Here is an 18,162-nt window from a genome sequence, read left to right as displayed (position 1 = left end):
AGCAGGAGGGGAGGAGGGCCCAGGGGGACCATGCACCCCAGGGCTCTCAGCTGGAAGGGCAGCAGGAGGGACTGGGGTGACCAGGGAGGCCGTGCTTCACAGAGTAGGGCTCCTGTTTGCTGCCAGGCTTGGGCACTGTCCTTCGTGGCTCACACGAGGCTCCAAAGATGATAGTGACCAGTAAGACGTGCCTTGCTAGGCATCAGTAATCACGCTGAGCCCTCACGTGCTGGCCGAGGGGACGACGATGCAGCAGCCACTTCCAGGAGCCCAGTGGGGGTTGGGCTTCGGCTAACGTCAGAAACGTCGCGGAGTTTCAGCGGAGAGAACGACAGGGCGGTTTGTGCTTTAGTGTGGCCGTCCTGGAGGACGGTGGCACAGGCTCAGAGGAGGGGGGGGGTGAGGACGGACAGGTGCCGGCTCTGCCCCACGGGGTGAGGGCTCTGGGGCTCCTCAGGAGGCTCCGTGGTGGGGTGGCCCCTAAGCCAGGGGAGTGGCTGTGACCCCCTCCTGGGGCGCCCAGTCAGCAGAGACGGGGTGGGAAGGTGCCACCGATGAGAAAGTCCGGTGGGCTTTCCTGGGCACAAGAAACAGAGTCTGCGGCAGGGGGTTCCTAAGTTGCTGTGTGGGCTCAGCAGTAGCGTGAGGGTTCGTGAGTTCCGGGCAGAACATGGTGGCCAGGAGGGAGTGGAGCTTGGGGGACAGAACGGGACTGTGGGGTCCCTGTGGACCCTTCGGCGCCAAGTCCCATCTACACAGCACACCCGCTTCTCCTGGGCGGACGGCTCTCGGTGAGCCTCCTCCCCCCTCTCCCACCCTTCTCCCTCAGGCTCCCCATCCCCTTCCTGGCTGCGTCCCCGCGTGGCTTTTGCCTCTGAGAGGTGCTCCATTAGTACGTGGAGGGTGCGAGTGGTGCCGTGGGGGAGGTGGCGCTCTCGGGTGGGTGGGAACGGGCCGGATGCTGCAGAGGCCGCATGGGTGCAGCCCGAGGGTGAGCAGCGGCCTTTAGATTTAGTGGTGTGGAGGCCGGCGATCTGCGCGCAGACAGGGGCCGTATTTGGGTGACCGGACAGAGATGAGGAATTTAGGAAGCAATCTCAAGTTAGGGTTTTGGAGGCCTCAGGGGAGGATCCTGGTGAGACAGAAGCATGTCCGGCACCCTGGGGAAGGAGGCCAAGTGAGGCCAGCTCCTGAGAAGCCTGGGGCGGCAGGGGACATGGGTCCTGGCCTTGGCCTTGCCTGGGAGAGGAGGGAGGAGCAGCTTGGAAACACTGCAGAGAACTCAAAGCAGGGTGCTCAGACCCATGGCCCCAGGGTGGGGCCCAGCAGCCTCCACGTCTCCTGGGACTTGTGGGAGATGCAGGCTCTTGTGGCCCGGAGACCCCGTCTGGACCTCCGGACCCAGGCAATTCTGATACGGCTCAGGTGTGAGAACCAGAGGGCAGAGGCCTAAGCTGAGCGCAGAGACCTTGAGTGAAAGGCGGGCCGGCTGAGCCCGCGAGCAAGTGCAGCGGACGCCCGGGCCCCAGACAGCCGGGACCTCGACGGGAGGCTGCTGGGCGCGCTGTTGGCTGGTTGGATGGGGACGCTGGATAAGCCACGTGGGAGGGGACAGAGAGGGAGGGTCCCACAGAATGGGAAAGGTGGGCAGGGGCTGTGGGGGCACAGGAAGACGCAGGGTCACTGAGCAAGCAGAGCAGGCCAGGTTGTGCTGACAGCAGGGGACGGGGCTCCCTAATTCACAGAAAGCTCGGCCCGGTGGGCCCTGGGGCCGGTCGGGAGGAGGTCACCAGAGTGAGACCTGAGGTGGGCCTGAGGGCGTGTCTCCCCCCGGGGCCCCTGCGGGTCAGTAGCCCGCGCTGGGGCCTGCAGAGCCCCGAGGTTGGCATTCCGACTCCACAGAGGGCGTTTGGACTGTGAGCGTGGTTAATTGTAGAGACTCTCCGGCTCAGGATCAGGACAGGCCGGTGCATCCCCCTCGGGCGGGACTTTGAAACGTGGTTGGTGTCACCGGCCATCCAGCGGCTCCCTCCAGCAGCGCGAGCACTTCGTAGGCTGGTGGGAGACCCGCTACCTTCACACATCTCTGCCTCCTGTCACCGCACGAGGGGGTGGCCTGTCTGTGTCACCTACGGGCAGCAAAGCCAGGGGCGGAGAATGGTTGTGCCCCTGAGGGCCTCCCCGACCGGGGGCTTTTACAAGTGGCCTTCTGCCAAGTGATTTGGGGACGCTCCCCTTTGCCGTTGTAGAAGTGTGGTCTCTGAGCCCGTTGGTGTGCCCTAAGCTTGAGGGCATTCTGCCTTCCATTCGGGGGCACTCGTCCCAGAACCATTGTTCACGGGCTGAGTTGGGCTCCTGTGGTGGCCCTTTCTGTCCCAGGCTCCAGAAGGGAACGTCAGCTCCACGGCTTCGGCGAGGCCCGCCCAAGAGGAGCAGTCCGCGACCCCGCCAGGGAAGGTGGTGACCGTCAGCTCCCGGAGCCCGCGCTGCCCGCGTAGCCAGTCCGCCCTGCGCAACAGCAAGGCCTTCTCTCCGAGCTCCGCGTCCTGCTCCTCAGGTGAGACCCGTCCGTCCCGGTGCCTTCCTGGACACGTGGGCCGTGTCAGCCGAGGGCACGGGGATGCCTGACGCCCGGCCCCGCTGGCCCGGGTGTTAGAGCAGAAATCCCCACCCCTCACGGGGAGGTGAGCACGCGCCTGGCACATAAGGCTTTGAGGTCCTGGGGCGCTCCCGGTGGGAAACAAGGGGTGGCCCGTGACAGTTGGGTCGCTTCGGGGGATCCTTGTGAGGTCAGCGGAAGCCTCTCTAACATGCTGAATCGGCGGCTGCGAGTCGGAGAAGGGAGTGTTTCCCTTCACATTACAAGTCAGCCCTCGGGTTAAGGGATTCCCGAGAAGTTAACTCTGGCCTGCCCGTCTGCGCTGTTCCTCTGTCCCAGCTGTAACTGGGGAGCAGCTTAAGTTCGGGGTCATGACTTGGGTTACCTGGTGCACGGGGCAACAGGTGTTGAGGACGGGCACATGCTGTGCGTCCTCGCCAGGTGTGAAGGGTGTCATAACGGTCCCTGTAGGTGGGTGCTCTCGCTGCAGGACCTCGGCCGTCCTGGACGTCTTGAACGCCCCTCACCAGCTGGGGTCTCTGCGTGATGACCACCAGCCCCACGCCTTGTTCTTAATCTGACCGAACAGACTTAGCGTCCTGTTAGTGGTTCTCCAGGGTTGTTTTCTGAGGCGTTCTGAGCACGTCACTGGCTTCCTGTTTTCTGTGTGTTGGGAATAGCCTGCCTGTTGAACGAGAGCACCGTGTGGTGTCCTCTGGGGTGACCGAGACTGGGTCTGGTGTCCTTGCAGATGGAGGCTCAAGTGTCGATGGTGGGGCTGGCTGGTGGGTGGTGTGGTCTTTTCCTGCCTTCCGTTCTGTTCTTAAAATTACAAATTCTGTACGTTCTTGGACACCCATCTCTTTCTTTCTTTCTTTTTTTTTTTTAAACGTTTATTTTTGAGACAGAGAGCATGAAGCGGGGGGAGGGGGGTGGGTGGTTAGAGAGAGGGAGACAGACTCCGAAGCAGGCTCCAGGCTCCAAGGTGCCAGCACAGAGCACGACGTGGGGCTTGAACCCAGGAACCCTGAGATCATGACCTGAGCCGAAGTCGGATGCCTAACTGACTGAGCCACCCAGGCACCCTGACACCCATCTCTTTCTGAATTGGGGATCCTTCTAGACCAATACATTTGTGGTGCCAGAGTCCAACTGGTGCCTAGAGGGCCTGTCTCTGGACTGCACCAGTAGGAGCTGAATTCCACAGATTTGTAAATGAGCTAAGCAGAGGGGACCCGTGTCCACCACAAAGTGAGGGTGCATGCAGGAAGGAGCAGAGTCCCAAAGTCGTGGTTCCTAAGTAAATGTTTTCTGTCCTTTTATCTCCGGGCTGTTTCTGGTGTAACAGAGATTGAGAGCCGGAACCGGTAGACCGTGGCGCGTGGCCTCGCGAAGGCGCACAGGCTGCTGGGGGCCGGCCGCCTACGCCACAGCTGCAGAACCGTATGGCCCAGCAAGCTAGCAGTTACTCTCTGACTCTTTATAGAGAAAGCTTGCCGACCTCTGGTCTACGCAAGATGGTCTGGAAGGTTCTTCCAGCTCTGAAATGTCTTTGAAGGCCTGTCTGCACTTCCTGCTGTCGATGAAAGCGGCAGAGTGCCTTTATCGGCGAGGGCCAAGGTTTTACTCACAGTGGGAGCTAGAGTTCCAGGGAGAAGATAGGAAGCAGGTTTGGGGACTGAAATCGGAATAGTTGTCCCGAATTCCTTCTCTTCCTGAGACCGCTCTGTTTGCGCTGGGGTGCTGCTGGGTGAGTGGTTGTTTTGGCTCTCCTTTGGTCTCTAGGTCTGAGAAACCCGCCGAGACCCCTGTTGGTGGCTGGCCCCTCCAGCACAGGCAGCAGTGACTCAGACGGTGGCCTTTTCGCCGTCCCCACTACTTTGCCGCCCAACAGCCGACATGGGAAGCTCTACTCTCCCAGTAAGGAGACAGAACTGACTTTCCGTCAGCACCTGAACTCCATCAGCGTAAGTGGGGGCGGCGCCCTGCCGGCGGAGTGGGGGGCCCTGCGTCCGGGGGCTCTGGGGGCTCGCTCTCAGGCCCGCGCTGTCTCCTCACAGATGCAGTCGGATTTCTTCCTGCCGAAGCCCAGGAAGTTGCGGAACCGGCACCTGCGGAAGCCATTGGTGGTCCAGGTGAGGGTGCCCTCGGGAATCTGGGTGCTCCCACCCCTCGGCCTTCCTGCGGCTCCTCCTGTGAGACCGAGGCCTCCGCCCCTCCTTCCTTCTTATGCCTGGGACGGAGTAGTAACGGGGGCTCTGACTGTGCCCCGAAGTAATGATAATCTTTGCACAGCTTAGAAAGCCCTTGCAAAACAGCCAGGAAGTTGTGGGGATTTGAGTCCCAAGAGTGTCGCGGGCGGGGATACGTTCGAGGACTGTCGGAGCCTCTGTTTATGTGTACGTAGTCAGCAGAAGCAGTTGGCAAGGTGGGCGGAATGGCTCTCCTGAGCTCCTAACAGTGAGTGCCGGAGACCCCATAGGAGCCACATGCGGCCCCGAGGGCACAGCCCGGGAGCGACAGGCCTGCGACTGCAGGGGCATTTGTACTTACAGGTAAAAAGATAAAAGGGGTGACGCTCGGATTCTGACAGGACCATCAGCTTAGACGTTGACCAACGTGTTACGTGAGAATAAACGCGTAGGTCTCTTTTAGTGCTGTCGTCTTCCTGTCTCGAGACGAACTTCCTTAGAAATGAGCTGACACGACAGGGCTGACGCAGAATGGTGTAGAGCGGCCCCCCCTTAGCCGCAGATGGTACCCGAGGTCAGCGGGGAGCAGACGTGGTCCTGACAGCTCGTCACAAAGGCAGCAGTAGGCTCGCTCCGTCACGTGCCTGTGCCGCTCACGTGGGCGACGAGCTGAGGGACAGGAGTCCGTGCGGCGCTGAGATCTTTCGAGACCACGCTCACACGTTCCCATTCCAGTATATCGTCATCGTGTTACCGCATCGTTACTCGGCGTTGTTGATTTGTTACCGTGCCTAACTTACAAACTTGATCGCAGGTGTGTCCACACAGAAAAAGCCCACGCAGGGTTTGATGCCACGTGCACTTGGAGGCCTCCGGGGGGGTCTTGGAACACGTCCCCTGTGGATGTGGGAGACGGTTGTATTCCAGGTCCCGTGTGCGCCGCGCGTGGGAGCTGCGTGTCGGGTGAAGTTCGCGAGTCCTGCCCGGGGAAGCGGGAGGATGCTGGCTGGCTCGTGGGAGTCCATCCAGGACTACAGACTTGCGTGGCCTTCCGTGGCGGCCTTCTGTTTAGTTTTGTGACGACTCTTACCGGTTCACGATTCGCGCGGCGTAAAGGTCTGACGTGTACTGTTCAGTGGCGTTAGTACATTCCCAGGGCTGTGCGCCTGCCACCGCCGTCTGATCCCGGAACACCTTCACGTTACCTGAATTGCCCCTCCCCCCCCCAGACATTGGCAGCCACGACCACCACCAGCCCACTTTCTGTCTCTGTGGATTTGCTTCCTCTGAGCGTTTCACGTAAACGGAACCGCGCGTAGTATGTGCTCTTTTGCATTTACGGTTTTATAGAAAGTGTCATTGGCACACGGCCCTGGTCTTTCGTTCCCCTGCCATCCAGGCTGCTGTCACACGCCCAGGGCAGGGCGGCGGGGCTGCTGCAGCCCCGGCATTTCCTGTCTTCCTCCGACGGCGCGCGTCGGAAGCGAGGCCAACACACAACCTGCACGGCTCCTTGCCGTGGAAGCGGGCTGCCCGGCTGCCTCCTGGTAGCTGAGCAGACCTGTCGGCCCTCTGTGTCGTTAGCGGCCCTGGTAGCAGCCACCTTCTCTCTGTGATGACGCCTCGGGGAGCCTCTGCGGGATAGGGAGACCACACCTGTGCACCCAGAGCCGGCAGCGTCTCGTGACGCTTTGTGGTGTCAGACCGCGTTCACGTTTTACTTCAGTGACTAACGGTTTCGGCAATTCCCATAATTCCCTACTAGGCGGTGGTCCGGTTGGCACTTAATTATTCACACCCAGGAGACCTAGGCCAGGAGCAGGGACGGGTGGGCAGAGTGGCGAAGGCCCTTTGCCCGTCTGCATCGCAAGGAGCCGCTTTATTTTCTTCACCGCAAACGTGAGGAGTCCCAGATCTAGGGTGTGTCTCGTAACCGTCCCCGTCCAGCGCTCGTGAGCAGTTGTGCAGGACTGGGGGGGCGTTCTGGGTTAGCCTGGCATCGCTCCCCAGGGCTCTCCCCGGAGAGGCTCCAGTATTCAGGGACTTGGGGTCCATGGACACAGCTGTCCTCAGGGTGCCCTGGGGGCCCTCGTATCATCAGCTCTAGTGCCGGAGCCCCCCTCGGGCCCCTCTTACCTGGAATGTCCCCTCCAGCCCGTCACTCATCCCTTGAGTGATTCTTGGTGCCAGGGTCTCTCCATCACCTGATGACAGGTGACACCTGATGACAGGTCCTCTTCCTCCACAGAGAACACTGCTTCCTCGGCCATCTGAAAACCAGTCCCACAACGTCTGTTCCTTTTCCATCCTGTCCAATTCTTCCATAACTGGTAAGTGCCCAGCTTCGCTCCTCCGCTACACCCGGCCTCGTCTTTGGGCACGCTAGACGTTTGTGCCGTTGGCTCTCGGCATGACCTCCCCAGCATTCCTCTGTGCGTCCCGTCCACAAACACCGGGTGTGCCCCCGTGTGGGCCGGGGCCGTGGAGCGGCGGGCCTGGACCCCTGGCAGGTGGGGTGCGGGCAGCTTCCTTCACAGGTGGGCTCGGGGGCCCTGGCTTGGAGGCTCTGCTCGCTAGTGTCTGGGGAGCACCTGTCGTCCGCCCCCGGCAGGCCTGACGTCGGCGTGTGCATGGCACGCTGCCGCGGGTCTGGAAGCGCAGCAGGAGCCCTGGCTCTTTGAGGGACACTTTGTTACGTAGTAGGGGTGGCGAGCGGAGCTTGCACTCTGCGACGCACCTTCTAAGCCAGCCTCGATCTGCACCTGTCGGGCACACGCGCCAGAGCGTCGATGGCTCCTCGTGCCCACTCTCAGCTGCCCCGTCCAGCGGGGGTGCCCACCTGCCGAGGCAGAGTCAGGCTGTGCGGGCGCACGTCCCCCTTTGGGCCCACGCCGGCGGCAGTACAACTGCACCCTTCCAGCGGCCTGGGGAGCGTGGCGGCGCTGAGTCCCGGGAGCCGGGGCTTTCTCCCCGTCTGACCCCGTCTGACCCCTGTCAAACGTCAGCAAGGGTTTGGGAGGCTCACTGCTTCCCGAAATGGTTCAGCTTCTGTCTGCGGCCTCAAAGGAAACCGTGCGCGGCCCCCTTTGTGCGGTCAGAGGGTGCAGGCCGACGCGTCTGTCTCTGTTCTTGTCCTCACAGGCAGAGGCTCGTTCCGGCCCATCCAGTCCTCCCTGACCAAAGCGGCCCTGTCTCGGCCGATTGTGCCCAAGGCCCTTCCACCCCAGGCCCCGGGTCATCTGGCCAGTAAGTTTCTGTCGTTAGCACGACAGCCTCCAAGTGAGGTTTCTGTTCTCCTCTACTGCAGTCCTTGTGTGTGGTTACCCTTCGGGGCCTTTGGTCTTCTTGGAAATGAGGTGTGAGGGAGCCCCCTGGGGCACGTGTCAGGGTGTCCCTGGAGACGAGGTTCGAAATGTCCTTTCTGCTGCTAGGTGCTATCGACTTGGCAGCTAAAAGTGCCGGCATCATCCCCGGGAGCCCCCTGCCTGTCTTGGACACTGAGGGCTTGTCTGGCATCTCCCCGCTCTCTTCAGACGAGGTGACCGCTACCGTCCCGGGTCAGGACTCCACCGGCACCCACCAGAACGGAGACCCCATCCCTGCCGTGGGGGTGAGTGTGTTTATAGAAAGGCTTCTTCGCATCCCTACCAGCTTCTGGGATAGGTCGGTCACTTTCCAGATATGTGGGCACCAAGGCCACGGGGCTGAGGTCACGCTGGGCTCCCAGTTCTGCCTGAGGAGTGGACGGGCCCCAGTAGGCCGGAGGAGAGTGCCTGAACCAGGGAGGCCATGGCGTGGGTGAGCATCGTGTGGTCCCGAGGGGAGAGCCACCAAGAAAGGCAGTGGGGACAGGCTTGCTGTGATGCGGCAAGATCCAGAGCTAAGACAGGCATGGAGCTCTGTCTGTCTGCAGAAGTCGCTCGCCCTGTCTCCCCACCTGGCCTCCGACTCCCCCCACCACCCGTGCCCTCGGGCTTTGCTGGGACTTGGCTTGCCCTCTGAACTGGCAGACGACCCCAGGTGTGGGCGGAGGGTCACGGGCTGTCCTGGTGGTGTTGTAGGGCGCCAGCGGCCCATTCGTCAGCGTTCCCTCGAGGCCTGAGCAGGAGCCAGTGACGGACAGTTTCCAGGTAGGATGTGCTGTCAGTTGCTGAGCACAGTGCCTGCCCCGGGACCCCTAGGCCAGGCCCCCACCCTCGGGGTCTTCCTGTGACCCTTGCTTCTCCGGAGGTTGTGGCAAGGGCATACAGACAGCCGTTGCCGCCCGGTGGCTTTGTCCGTCCACCTGCCTCGCCCAAATAGGTGAACATGTGTCCTCCGCCTCAGGTCCTTCCTCCTTCCCCTCCGCAAGGCGGCCTGTTTCAGATGCACCCCTGGAAAGACTAAGTGTCCTGGGCCAAGGCGGAGGAGGGTGGCAGTGGGTAGCGCCCCTCCCCCCCCCCCCCCCCCCCCCCCCGGCACTACCCCTCTGCCTGGTTTACCAGCTGTCCTGCCGGCCGCCTCCGCCAGGCCCTCCCGCGCTGCCCGCCCTGGAGTGGTTTCAGAAGTGAATCCCCTGTGCGTGTTCCTCGCTGGGGAGGAAGAAGCGACCGCTCAGGTCCTTGCATGCGGCAGTCCGCCTGTCACGTGTCACTGCTCGTGAAGCTGAGGCTGATTTTGCATTCTATGCTCCTGATTGACCCGCTGTGTCTCCGCCCAGGGCTCACCTGTTCTCTCCTTATCTGAGCTGGCCAAGGCTCCCCTCCACAACGGGCTCCCCACACCCGTGCCCGCGCCGGAGGGCTCCAGCAGCCGCCTGTCCCCTCCCAACGTCTCCGCGCTGCTGGACATCTCCCTGCCCGGCCCGCCTGAGGACGTGCTCTCGCAGGGCGAGCCCGCCACGCACATCAGCGACTCCATCATCGAGATCGCCATCAGCTCTGGCCAGTATGGTGAGGGTCGGGGCGCCCGTGTGCCCTCCTCTCCAGGTCCCCCGGGGGCCTGACCTCCTGCCAGGTGTCTGCACACTTGCTGGGCACGCTCCCGTCCTGAGTCCCCTCTGGGGTGTGGAGCGTCTGCCGCCTGTGGGGGCGGCCCCAGTGGAGGGCCCGCAAGGCCTCTGCAGCCCAAGGCTCAGAGAGGGCCTCTTTCTGGCTAGCTGTAAATCCTGGTTGTGCAGGCCCTTGGAGGGTGTTGGCCTGGGGCCTTTGGGGCCCTGGCCTCCCTGGCTCCCCGGACAGCTGGTCTGCTTCCGGCTGTGGATTCACACAGAACTCAGCTCGCACCGTCGTGCGTTTTCCTGGTGAAGTTGGGAAGCGTGTGCCTCAGAGGGCTGGTGTCGGCACCAGTGACAGGTTGGGGTGGCCCTCAACATGGGGTCTGGCCTTGTCAGTCACAACCATAGCTACTGGGGTTGCCACCACGGGTCTCCCCTGCAGGCCAATATTGTTCATCCTCCACGGGGCCCCACGTGGCCCCGGGTCTAGATGCTCAGTGGTGCCTGACTGTGCCATGCTGCTGTTTGTTGATGGCAGGTTGGGGAAGTGGGGTGCTCTCCTCCCCCTCCCTCCCACTGCCATCTCTGATCCGCGGTGTCCGTTGACAGGTGAGGGAGTCCCTCTTTCTCCAGCGAAACTGAATGGCAGTGACAGTTCCAAGAGCCTTCCGTCCCCATCCAGCAGCCCCCAGCCGGACTGGATCGCCTCCCCCACCCACGACCCCCAGTGGTGCCCCAGCGACCCCACAGACTCGTCGCTCAGCAGCTTGTTTGGTGAGTGTAGACGCCTGGGTCGTCGTCGCAGGCCAGCAGGGCGCCAACGGGCTCCCTGTGGCTCAGGCGGGGACTGGAGTCTAACGTCTCCGCACTGCAGCAGAAGTCCTAGAACTCCTATCCTGTTTCGGGGTTCATCCCGCGGCACTTACGCAGGGGAAATGCACGTCACCGTGCTATGGCGAACGTGGACACGTGTGACCTTCAGCCCAGCTGAGATGGGTGCCTCGCCCCTCAGTCTCCTGTGCCTCTCTCCGGGCCGCCCCCTATTTTGGCTCCTGCCTGCGCGGGCCTTCTGCCCTTGTTGTTGTCGGCAGGGTAGGATGCGGCTCGGGAGGTTTTCAGTTTCCTCCCCCATCCTCAGCGTGTTCTGAAGATCAGAGCATCGTGGGATGGGTCCCCTCCCCAGGAGCCAGGTGTTCGTATGGTGGGAGGAGCTGCTAAGGACAGCCACACCGGCCTCTGTGGCCTACGCAGGAGGAGCTCCTGTGGCACGTCGGGGTCAGCGCACCTGGTGTTCAGGGCAGCCGGGCGTGAGCGTGGTCAGGGGACTGGTGGCCCCTGAAAGGGGCTGTTGTACACACGATGAGCCGGGTCGGCGCACGTGTGGGCACCAGGCCTGGTGGCCCCGAACGGTGGGGGCTCCATCGATGGCGGTATGGGCAGGCAGCGTCGATGATGAAATCGCATAGGACAGTGCGGGTGTTTGCAAGGTCAAATATAAATTATGAAAAGTTAGAGACTACCTTACACGAAGGAGAGGGTGACGACCAGACGCTGCACGGAGAGCTCTGCCAGCCTCCCCGTGTGGGAAGGGCCACGCACCGCGCAACGGCTGCACCCACACGAGCATGGGGCTGATGCCGGCCCCGTGCGGCCCGCGGGATCCTCCCCTTGGACGGGTCCGGGCTAGCCAGCCTCAGCATGCGTTCTCCTTCTCTCGGCAGCGAGCTTCATCTCCCCGGAGAAGAGCCGGAAGATGCTGCCGACCCCCACGGGGCCCCCCAGCGGCACCTCCCTGCTGGGCCCCAGCTTGCTAGATGGCAACTCGAGAGACTCCTTCGTGTCCAGGTCCCTGGCTGACGTCGCTGAGGTGAGTGCGCGGCCTTCGCCCAACTTCCACCGCCAGCCCGCCTCCCGGAGCTGGCATTCCCCTCCAGCCGGCCCGTGTGGTGCCTGAGAGCTGCGAGTTCTCCTGACTAGGGAGGCGGCATCCATTCCTGCGGGGCGGCACGTGACATACCCTGACAGCTGGGCCCCGGAGGCTGGGAGCCTGGGACGCCCTGGTGTCGGGCCAACCGCTGGGCCTCTGCGGGCAGCCCGGCCAGGGTTTGGATCTCGTTCTGTCCTACAGCAGCTGCATGACCCGAGGCGGGAGTGCCACTCCTCGCCGCCTTGCTTCTGGTTTTAGCCGAGTGGGCGGCAGTGGTAGGGAACCTGTCATCGGTGCTGCCCCTCCCTGATAGACAGGGACAGTGCAGTCAGTGGTAGAGGCCCGTCATCGACGCTGCCCCCAACGGGCAGAGACAGCACGGGCAGCATTCCCCTGCGTCGTGGCAGGAGGCTGCTGGCCAGCGAAGCTGGAGAGTGGGCTCTGCTCCCCCGGGCTCCTGCCCGCGTCAGGTGATGGCAGACCCTCGACGTGGAGCTGAGACTCGGTCTGAGAGGCCCGTTTCTTTGTCTGCTCACGAGGCTCCCCGGGTCCCCACCCCACAAGGAGCGAATGGTGTCAGCAAGCAGGTGAGGCCAGCGAGGACAGGTGCCCATCGACGGAGTGGACACAGGTGCACTGAGCTAGTGTGGGGCATGCAGCCCCGGCACTCAGACCGAGGCAGAGGATGTGCCTAAGAGGGAGAGAACGCCACATCTAGGTCCCCCGACCCCGAAGGGTCAAGTCAATTGTTAGGTTCTCAAGCAACACTTCTTAGATACTTTTCCTGTGGGACGTCCAGGTGTCAGTGGTATCTCCTGGGGATTTTATAGTCAGGTTCTGGAGGGAAGGGCGCTCACGGCTGTCTCCCAGGGATCCTCAGCTTCTGTGAGTCCTCACCTGTGCCTGGAGATGCCTCGCAGGGAGGCTTTGCAGAGTTTCGAGCCGACGCGGGATGTGAACAGACCTTCTGCCCCGACAGAGACACAGACAGAAGAATGCCGTACCCACCCTCCCTGCGCGTTTCTTAAACCCCATGGCTCTGCGGTCACGTGCACAGCCCATCTGTCCCCTTCCTGTTTGTGCGCGGACGCTTACGAGCGCTCAGCGTCCATGCAGACAAGTGCGGCACACGTACCCGTAGACGGCACGCCAGGACCTCGCGGTTCATAGGCGGTCCCCAGAGCAGCTCGGCAGTGCCTGGGGCTGTTAGAAGTGTAGACTCTTGGGCCCACCCCAGACCCACCCCAGGATCACCTCAGGCCCTGCCAGACCCACCCCAGGTTCATCCTGGGCACGTGCTAGACTGACCCCCGGTTCATCCCAGGATCAGCCCGGGTTCATCCTAGGCCCTCTCCAGGCCCTTCTGATAAGATGTGAACAGAGGTGATGGGTGTGAGTTGTAGGTGGGAAATGTGGAGCCAGGCTGGCCCAGATTGACAATGATGAAGCTGATGGGGAACGTATATGGAGAAGAGAGACACTATTTGCTTTACTTTTTGAAAACGAAGTTTAGTTTCTATGATACTTCTCATAAAAAGTTTAAAGTTTACTTATTTAAGTAATGTCTCCATCACATTGTGGGGCTTAAACTCATGACCCCAAGATCAGGAGTCACATAGTCTTCCAACTGAGTTGGCCGGGCGCCTCTCTCATAAAAAATTTAAAATTCGGGTTCCTACCATAGCCGTACCCAGAGTTTTCCAAAGCCTTCTCATTCATTCACTGTGTTATGCAATTCATTGACAAATACTTACCCGGGGCCTGCTCCATGCCAGGCACTGCTCTGGGCCCTGAGTGCACAAAAGCAACGCCCCTTGCAAAGGAGGCAGACGACACACACTGACGACCGAGTCTCCTGTGTTTGTGCCCGGGGCTCTGCTCTGCACACACTGGTCTTTGTCCCTGTTTTCCTTCCTTTGCCCTGTCCGCCAGCTTGCTCGTTTCTTCAAGAGCCAAAGCCTGTCTTCCCTCACGGTCTTTGCACTTCTTATTTCTTTCCTGGCCATGTGTTCCCCACCCCCGTGGCCACCCGCTATCTCAGCTTCCGTCTCATTTGCCTCATTGCTTATTGATCGTCTCCCGTAAGTGTTGTGTGCTGGGAACTACCACTCTGATCCTGGCCGCCGGATAGCCTGGTTAGCTGTTGTGCACACCTGTCAAGAGAGGCAGTGCTCAAAGTGACAGAATAGCCGTTGTGACATGGTTAGTTGCTGGGGGATTCTAATCTTCACTATACACACACCAGGTTCATTGACCATCCACCGAAGTCATGGTGGCCATTCGCTTCCAGTCCAGCAGCCAGCCAGTCACCGGCTGACATGGTCTTCCCTTGTGTCCTCTGCCCCACAGGTTGTGGATTCCCAGCTGGTGTGCATGATGAATGAAAACAGCATCGATTACATATCTCGATTCAATGATTTGGCCCAAGAGCTAGCCATTGCCGACCCCAGCCGCCGAGAGGTCCTGTTTGATGGCAGTGGAGGTGGGCCCCCCGTCGGTGACCTGTCCCAGTGACCACACCTCGTCACTGGCAGGGCATCCTGGAGCCTGCAGAGGAGGGCTCACATGGCTGGTGGTCCTCAACTGTGGTAGGTGTAGCCCTCTTCAGGCTAGAGAAAACACAAATCAAGCCCAGGCCCTCCAGAGGACGGTCCGAACAGAGGAACTTCTGCACCCCAGAACGCACAACACGCAGCAAGTCGTGTCCCAACGGGCAGAGGCCAGTGGTGGCGCGGGACACGAGGACGAATTCTCTGGAAGGGCCTATGTCAGCCGTGGCCATGGGGCTGGAGCAATTCCCTGCCAGCCATGGGGTCTCCTGTTAGGGTCGGCATAGTGACCACATTTCTGCCCACGCTTCTGCCTCAGTTGTTGTGTTCGATGTTCCAGTGGGCTTTCTTTCTGAGGGAAAGGAATGGGTGTGCCTTGGCGTAGTCGCTGGTCCCAGGGAGTTGCGGCCTCCCCATTCTCTGCAGGGATGCTTCCAGCCACCGCTGCTTTCTTTCTGCCAAACCTATGCACTCTTGGGTTGCTTTCTCTGCAGAGTGATGACAGGGAGGGACAGCAGGGCATGGCCTAGGCTCTGCCTCATGGGGTCTCTACCCTTAGCAGACCCCTCAGAGGACCCTCGGATCACAGGGCGGCCTAACGGGTGCCATCACCGCAGAAACCTAGAGGTTTGTTCTGACTCAATGGGAAGGAGGAAAGAATCCTGTTTTACGCAGGTTGTGTGGACTTTTAGGAAAAAGTTCTGCTAAACTGGTTGGAAAAAATTTTCCTCGTGTTTTGAGAATTAGGAGATGTCAGAGAAGAGCAGAGTTTAATGGTTTCCTTCCTGTGTTCAAGTTTCTTCCTGGTGATCTGAGTCTCTTCTTGGTCAACTAAGATGTTCTCTCTCTGTTGGGACCACACTTGAGCCTTTGCCAACGAGCTCCTGATCTGCCGGCGTGCTGCTGTCCGGCACCTGACGGCACGGGCCCTGTGGGGAGGGGTTTCTCTGCCTCGGCATCTCCTGTCCCTTCCGTGGGCTTTCGCGCAGAGCCTCCCGGGCACACAGATTTCATCCTTCACGTTATTTCCACCCCGTGGCTTTCTGTCTCTCCTCTTCCCGGCGCGGGGAACGCAAGCAGAGGTCAGAACGCCTGGGTGTAGTCGGAGCACACAAAAACCACATCCCTCTGGTGTGTTCCCCGGCCCCGGTGACCGTTTGGCATCGCTGCAGATGGTTCCATGCCCGGTCTTCCCGCAGAGCAGAGCCAACAAGCTCCTTTGCTTCTCGGCCTAGGGAGGCTCCACAGACAAAGCACCATGCGGCCGCATCCGTGGCGGCCGGGAGCCAGTGCTGTGGTGTTGCTCAGGTGAAACCTGCGTCCCGCCGTCCCACCTGCTGCTTCACCCTCCGCCCCGCAGCCAGGCTCTTTGGCTTCTGAAACCCGCCAGAACTGACCACCGTTTCTCTTTCCTCTTCCCGACTGGCAGCAGAATGGAGCGGCAGCCTCCCGGGACAGCCCCGGCCCTCTACACGGGCTTCTCTCCCTGTCCGCTGTGAAGAGTTGAGGCAGCGTGAAAAGGGAGAAAAGGTCTTATACGAGCAGAGGGGATCCTCCTGATCTCATCATCTCAGCAGACGGATGTGGCCGCTACAGGCTGCGGGCAGGGTCGTTCCCCCCGAGCAGTGGAGGAGGGCAGGCTTCCGGGCAGTAGCTTTCCCTCGTCTTAAGTGTCTCTCAGAGCTCTTGCCTATAAGGAGGTTTCCCTCTTTCTGGTCTGGGTCTGGGTCCAAATAGCACCAATAAAAGCACTCTTCTGGACTCTTACAGAAAGTCCTAAAGCTCTGGAGATGTGTCAGAGAGGGACATGGCGCCCCTTTAATAAGAGATACAGATGGCATCACTTGAACCACAGCGTCTTTAAACTAGCTTATGTGGTTTTGTGATCCATCCATCCGTTTCCTGGAATTAGCGCCCTGTTGAGGTGATAAGATCAGCAGATCTGTCCCTGGGCATCTGACTTTGTTAGGTCTTTAGTAGGTTAGGACACCAGACCAAGTTCAGGCCACTCATAACTTGCTTCTACTCCCACTGTCTGGGACCAGAGACGCCAAGTAACATTATAGCACCGCTGCTGGGAGCAGTGCCTGGTGGCAGTGTGCACGTTGCCAGAGATGGTAGAAGGTCTTAAGCTGCTTTCCTTAGGGGACGCCCCGAGGCAGTCTGGTGGGTAGGGTGGCCCAGGTTACTCAATGACACCTAAAAGGAGGACAAGTAGGGATCTGGATCAGCTTTTGTAGGCCATTTAGTGTCTCCTCCCCTTGGGGGCTGGACCACAGACTCTCTGGAGTGTCATCCAGCTGGGAGGTGGGTTAATGAGGACAGTGGATGGATTCTTCTCACCTGTAATAAAGCTGACACGATTCCAGAAAATTCTGCCACTTCTGCAGCAACCAGACAGGTATAAATAAGCATTTGCTCGCCATGCTAAGGGGAAGTGGCGTCGTTAGCATTAAAAGGATGAGTGTGTTTTCTCCCAGCCTAAATGTATGTGTATAAAAATAAGCAGCTAATGTTAAGGGCTGGAATTTTCAAAAGACCCAAGCAGAGAAACTTCCCTCTTCCTTTATCTTCCTCTGCCTTCCCAACGAAAGTTGTCATCTCCGTGTGAACCTCTGGCTTTCTTCGTTGCCTTCGAGCACATTGTGAGACCAGGGCGGTTCCTCAGAAAATCCCTCCCGAGTCAGTCTACTGCTGTCTGGGATCTTTTTGCTGATTCATCTTCTTTAAAGATTGAGACGGGAGATAGCTGGTCTCCAGGGAGTTGGTGTGTTTGGGCCTTGATTCCTATGGTGACTATCCAGTGATGAGCATTACACTCTAGAAAATAGAGACAGAAGTCGAAGCTGGAGGCCCCACATAGGATTGTTGGTGACATTTTCCTCATCTTTCCGTATCTCCTAGGTGTAGAGTACTTGCTCAGGGAGTGGGGATCTTTGAAAACATTTCATCCATTGATCTACTTGCTTTCTCGCATATCCAACTTAGCATCAGAATCCTGGAAAGGGTGTCCTTTTCAGTTTGATAGCATCTTTTAACTTGATCGCAGCATGGGATCCAAACTTGTGCAAAGAAAAGTTATGGAATAAAAGATTTTGGAGACCAGTAGAGGAGGAAAGCAGCAGTTGTTTTTTTTTGTTTTTTTTGTTTTTTTTTTTTTTTTTGAGACATTGAGATCTATCAAATGCATTTGTGAGAAAATAGGGCACCTTGTCTTATGAAAAAAAAGGAAGAAACCCACCGCAAACCTTTCCTGTCAGACCTCTCTGGACCCCGCAGTAATTTGTAACTCACGTTAAGTCTTGGAAGCACTACAGCAACCTGGACCCTTTGTTTTGTAACAGGATAGCTGGCGCTAGAGCTATGGTCTGGGCCGCAGAACTTACCGCTGTTTCTTTTGATAATCGTTAAGCCATATCATCTAAGGTTTCGGCTTGTTTGAGATGTGAATTTGTTTTATAGATTATAAATATACATATACAGTGTATGTATAAAGCAGAATGCCTGTCCTTCCTGATTATTTTTTGTACCATATTGTAAATTATATTATTTATTCTTTACCAATTTTGGGAATAAAAGGTGTTTTGGTTATTTAATATAATAAACAAAAGCTGTTAAACTTCTTATGTTTAAATTTCCAGTTCAACTTGTAAATCTGTTTTTATTATTGTGCATAAATACATACTAATACTTGATCTAATACTTCCCGAGTGAGCCTCTCCTTCGCGCGGTCTCCGAGTGACATCTTTGCAGCCCGGCTAGTGGGCGCTTGCCGCACGCCGGGCAGTCCCGCGCGCCTCCGGGGCGGGCGGCGGTCCCCGGCCCTGAGGCGCTTCCGGGGTGCGCGGCCCGCGCCTGCGCAAGGGGATCGGGCGGCCCTGGCGTCCGCTTCGGGTGGGGCTACGTTCCGCCCCTGCCGC

At 59.3% G+C, this 18,162-nt stretch overlaps 1 protein-coding gene across 3 annotated transcripts in view; it reads left to right on the top strand.

Moving 5' to 3' along the window:
* Positions 1-17,942, top strand: part of CRAMP1 (cramped chromatin regulator 1) — a 57,384-nt gene extending 39,442 nt beyond the window's left edge. For all 3 annotated transcript variants that reach the window (XM_078440274.2, XM_078440273.2, XM_078440276.2), the window contains 11 exons: positions 2,380-2,557; positions 4,385-4,566; positions 4,660-4,734; positions 7,040-7,121; positions 7,933-8,037; positions 8,223-8,401; positions 8,853-8,921; positions 9,491-9,722; positions 10,376-10,540; positions 11,488-11,633; positions 14,043-17,942. In XM_078440274.2, coding sequence (XP_078296400.2) covers positions 2,380-2,557; positions 4,385-4,566; positions 4,660-4,734; positions 7,040-7,121; positions 7,933-8,037; positions 8,223-8,401; positions 8,853-8,921; positions 9,491-9,722; positions 10,376-10,540; positions 11,488-11,633; positions 14,043-14,207 — 1,578 coding nt within the window. In that variant the 3' untranslated portion in view covers positions 14,208-17,942. The remainder of the gene's footprint in view (positions 1-2,379; positions 2,558-4,384; positions 4,567-4,659; positions 4,735-7,039; positions 7,122-7,932; positions 8,038-8,222; positions 8,402-8,852; positions 8,922-9,490; positions 9,723-10,375; positions 10,541-11,487; positions 11,634-14,042) is intronic.
* Positions 17,943-18,162: the final 220 nt, after the last annotated feature.

Source organism: Panthera onca, chromosome E3, assembly GCF_046562875.1.
Source record: "Panthera onca isolate mPanOnc1 chromosome E3, mPanOnc1 haplotype 2, whole genome shotgun sequence".
NCBI classification, from domain to species: Eukaryota; Metazoa; Chordata; class Mammalia; order Carnivora; family Felidae; genus Panthera; species Panthera onca.
The sequence above is the reverse complement of the archived record's forward strand: the minus strand, read 5'-3'. Positions and strand labels throughout refer to the sequence as shown.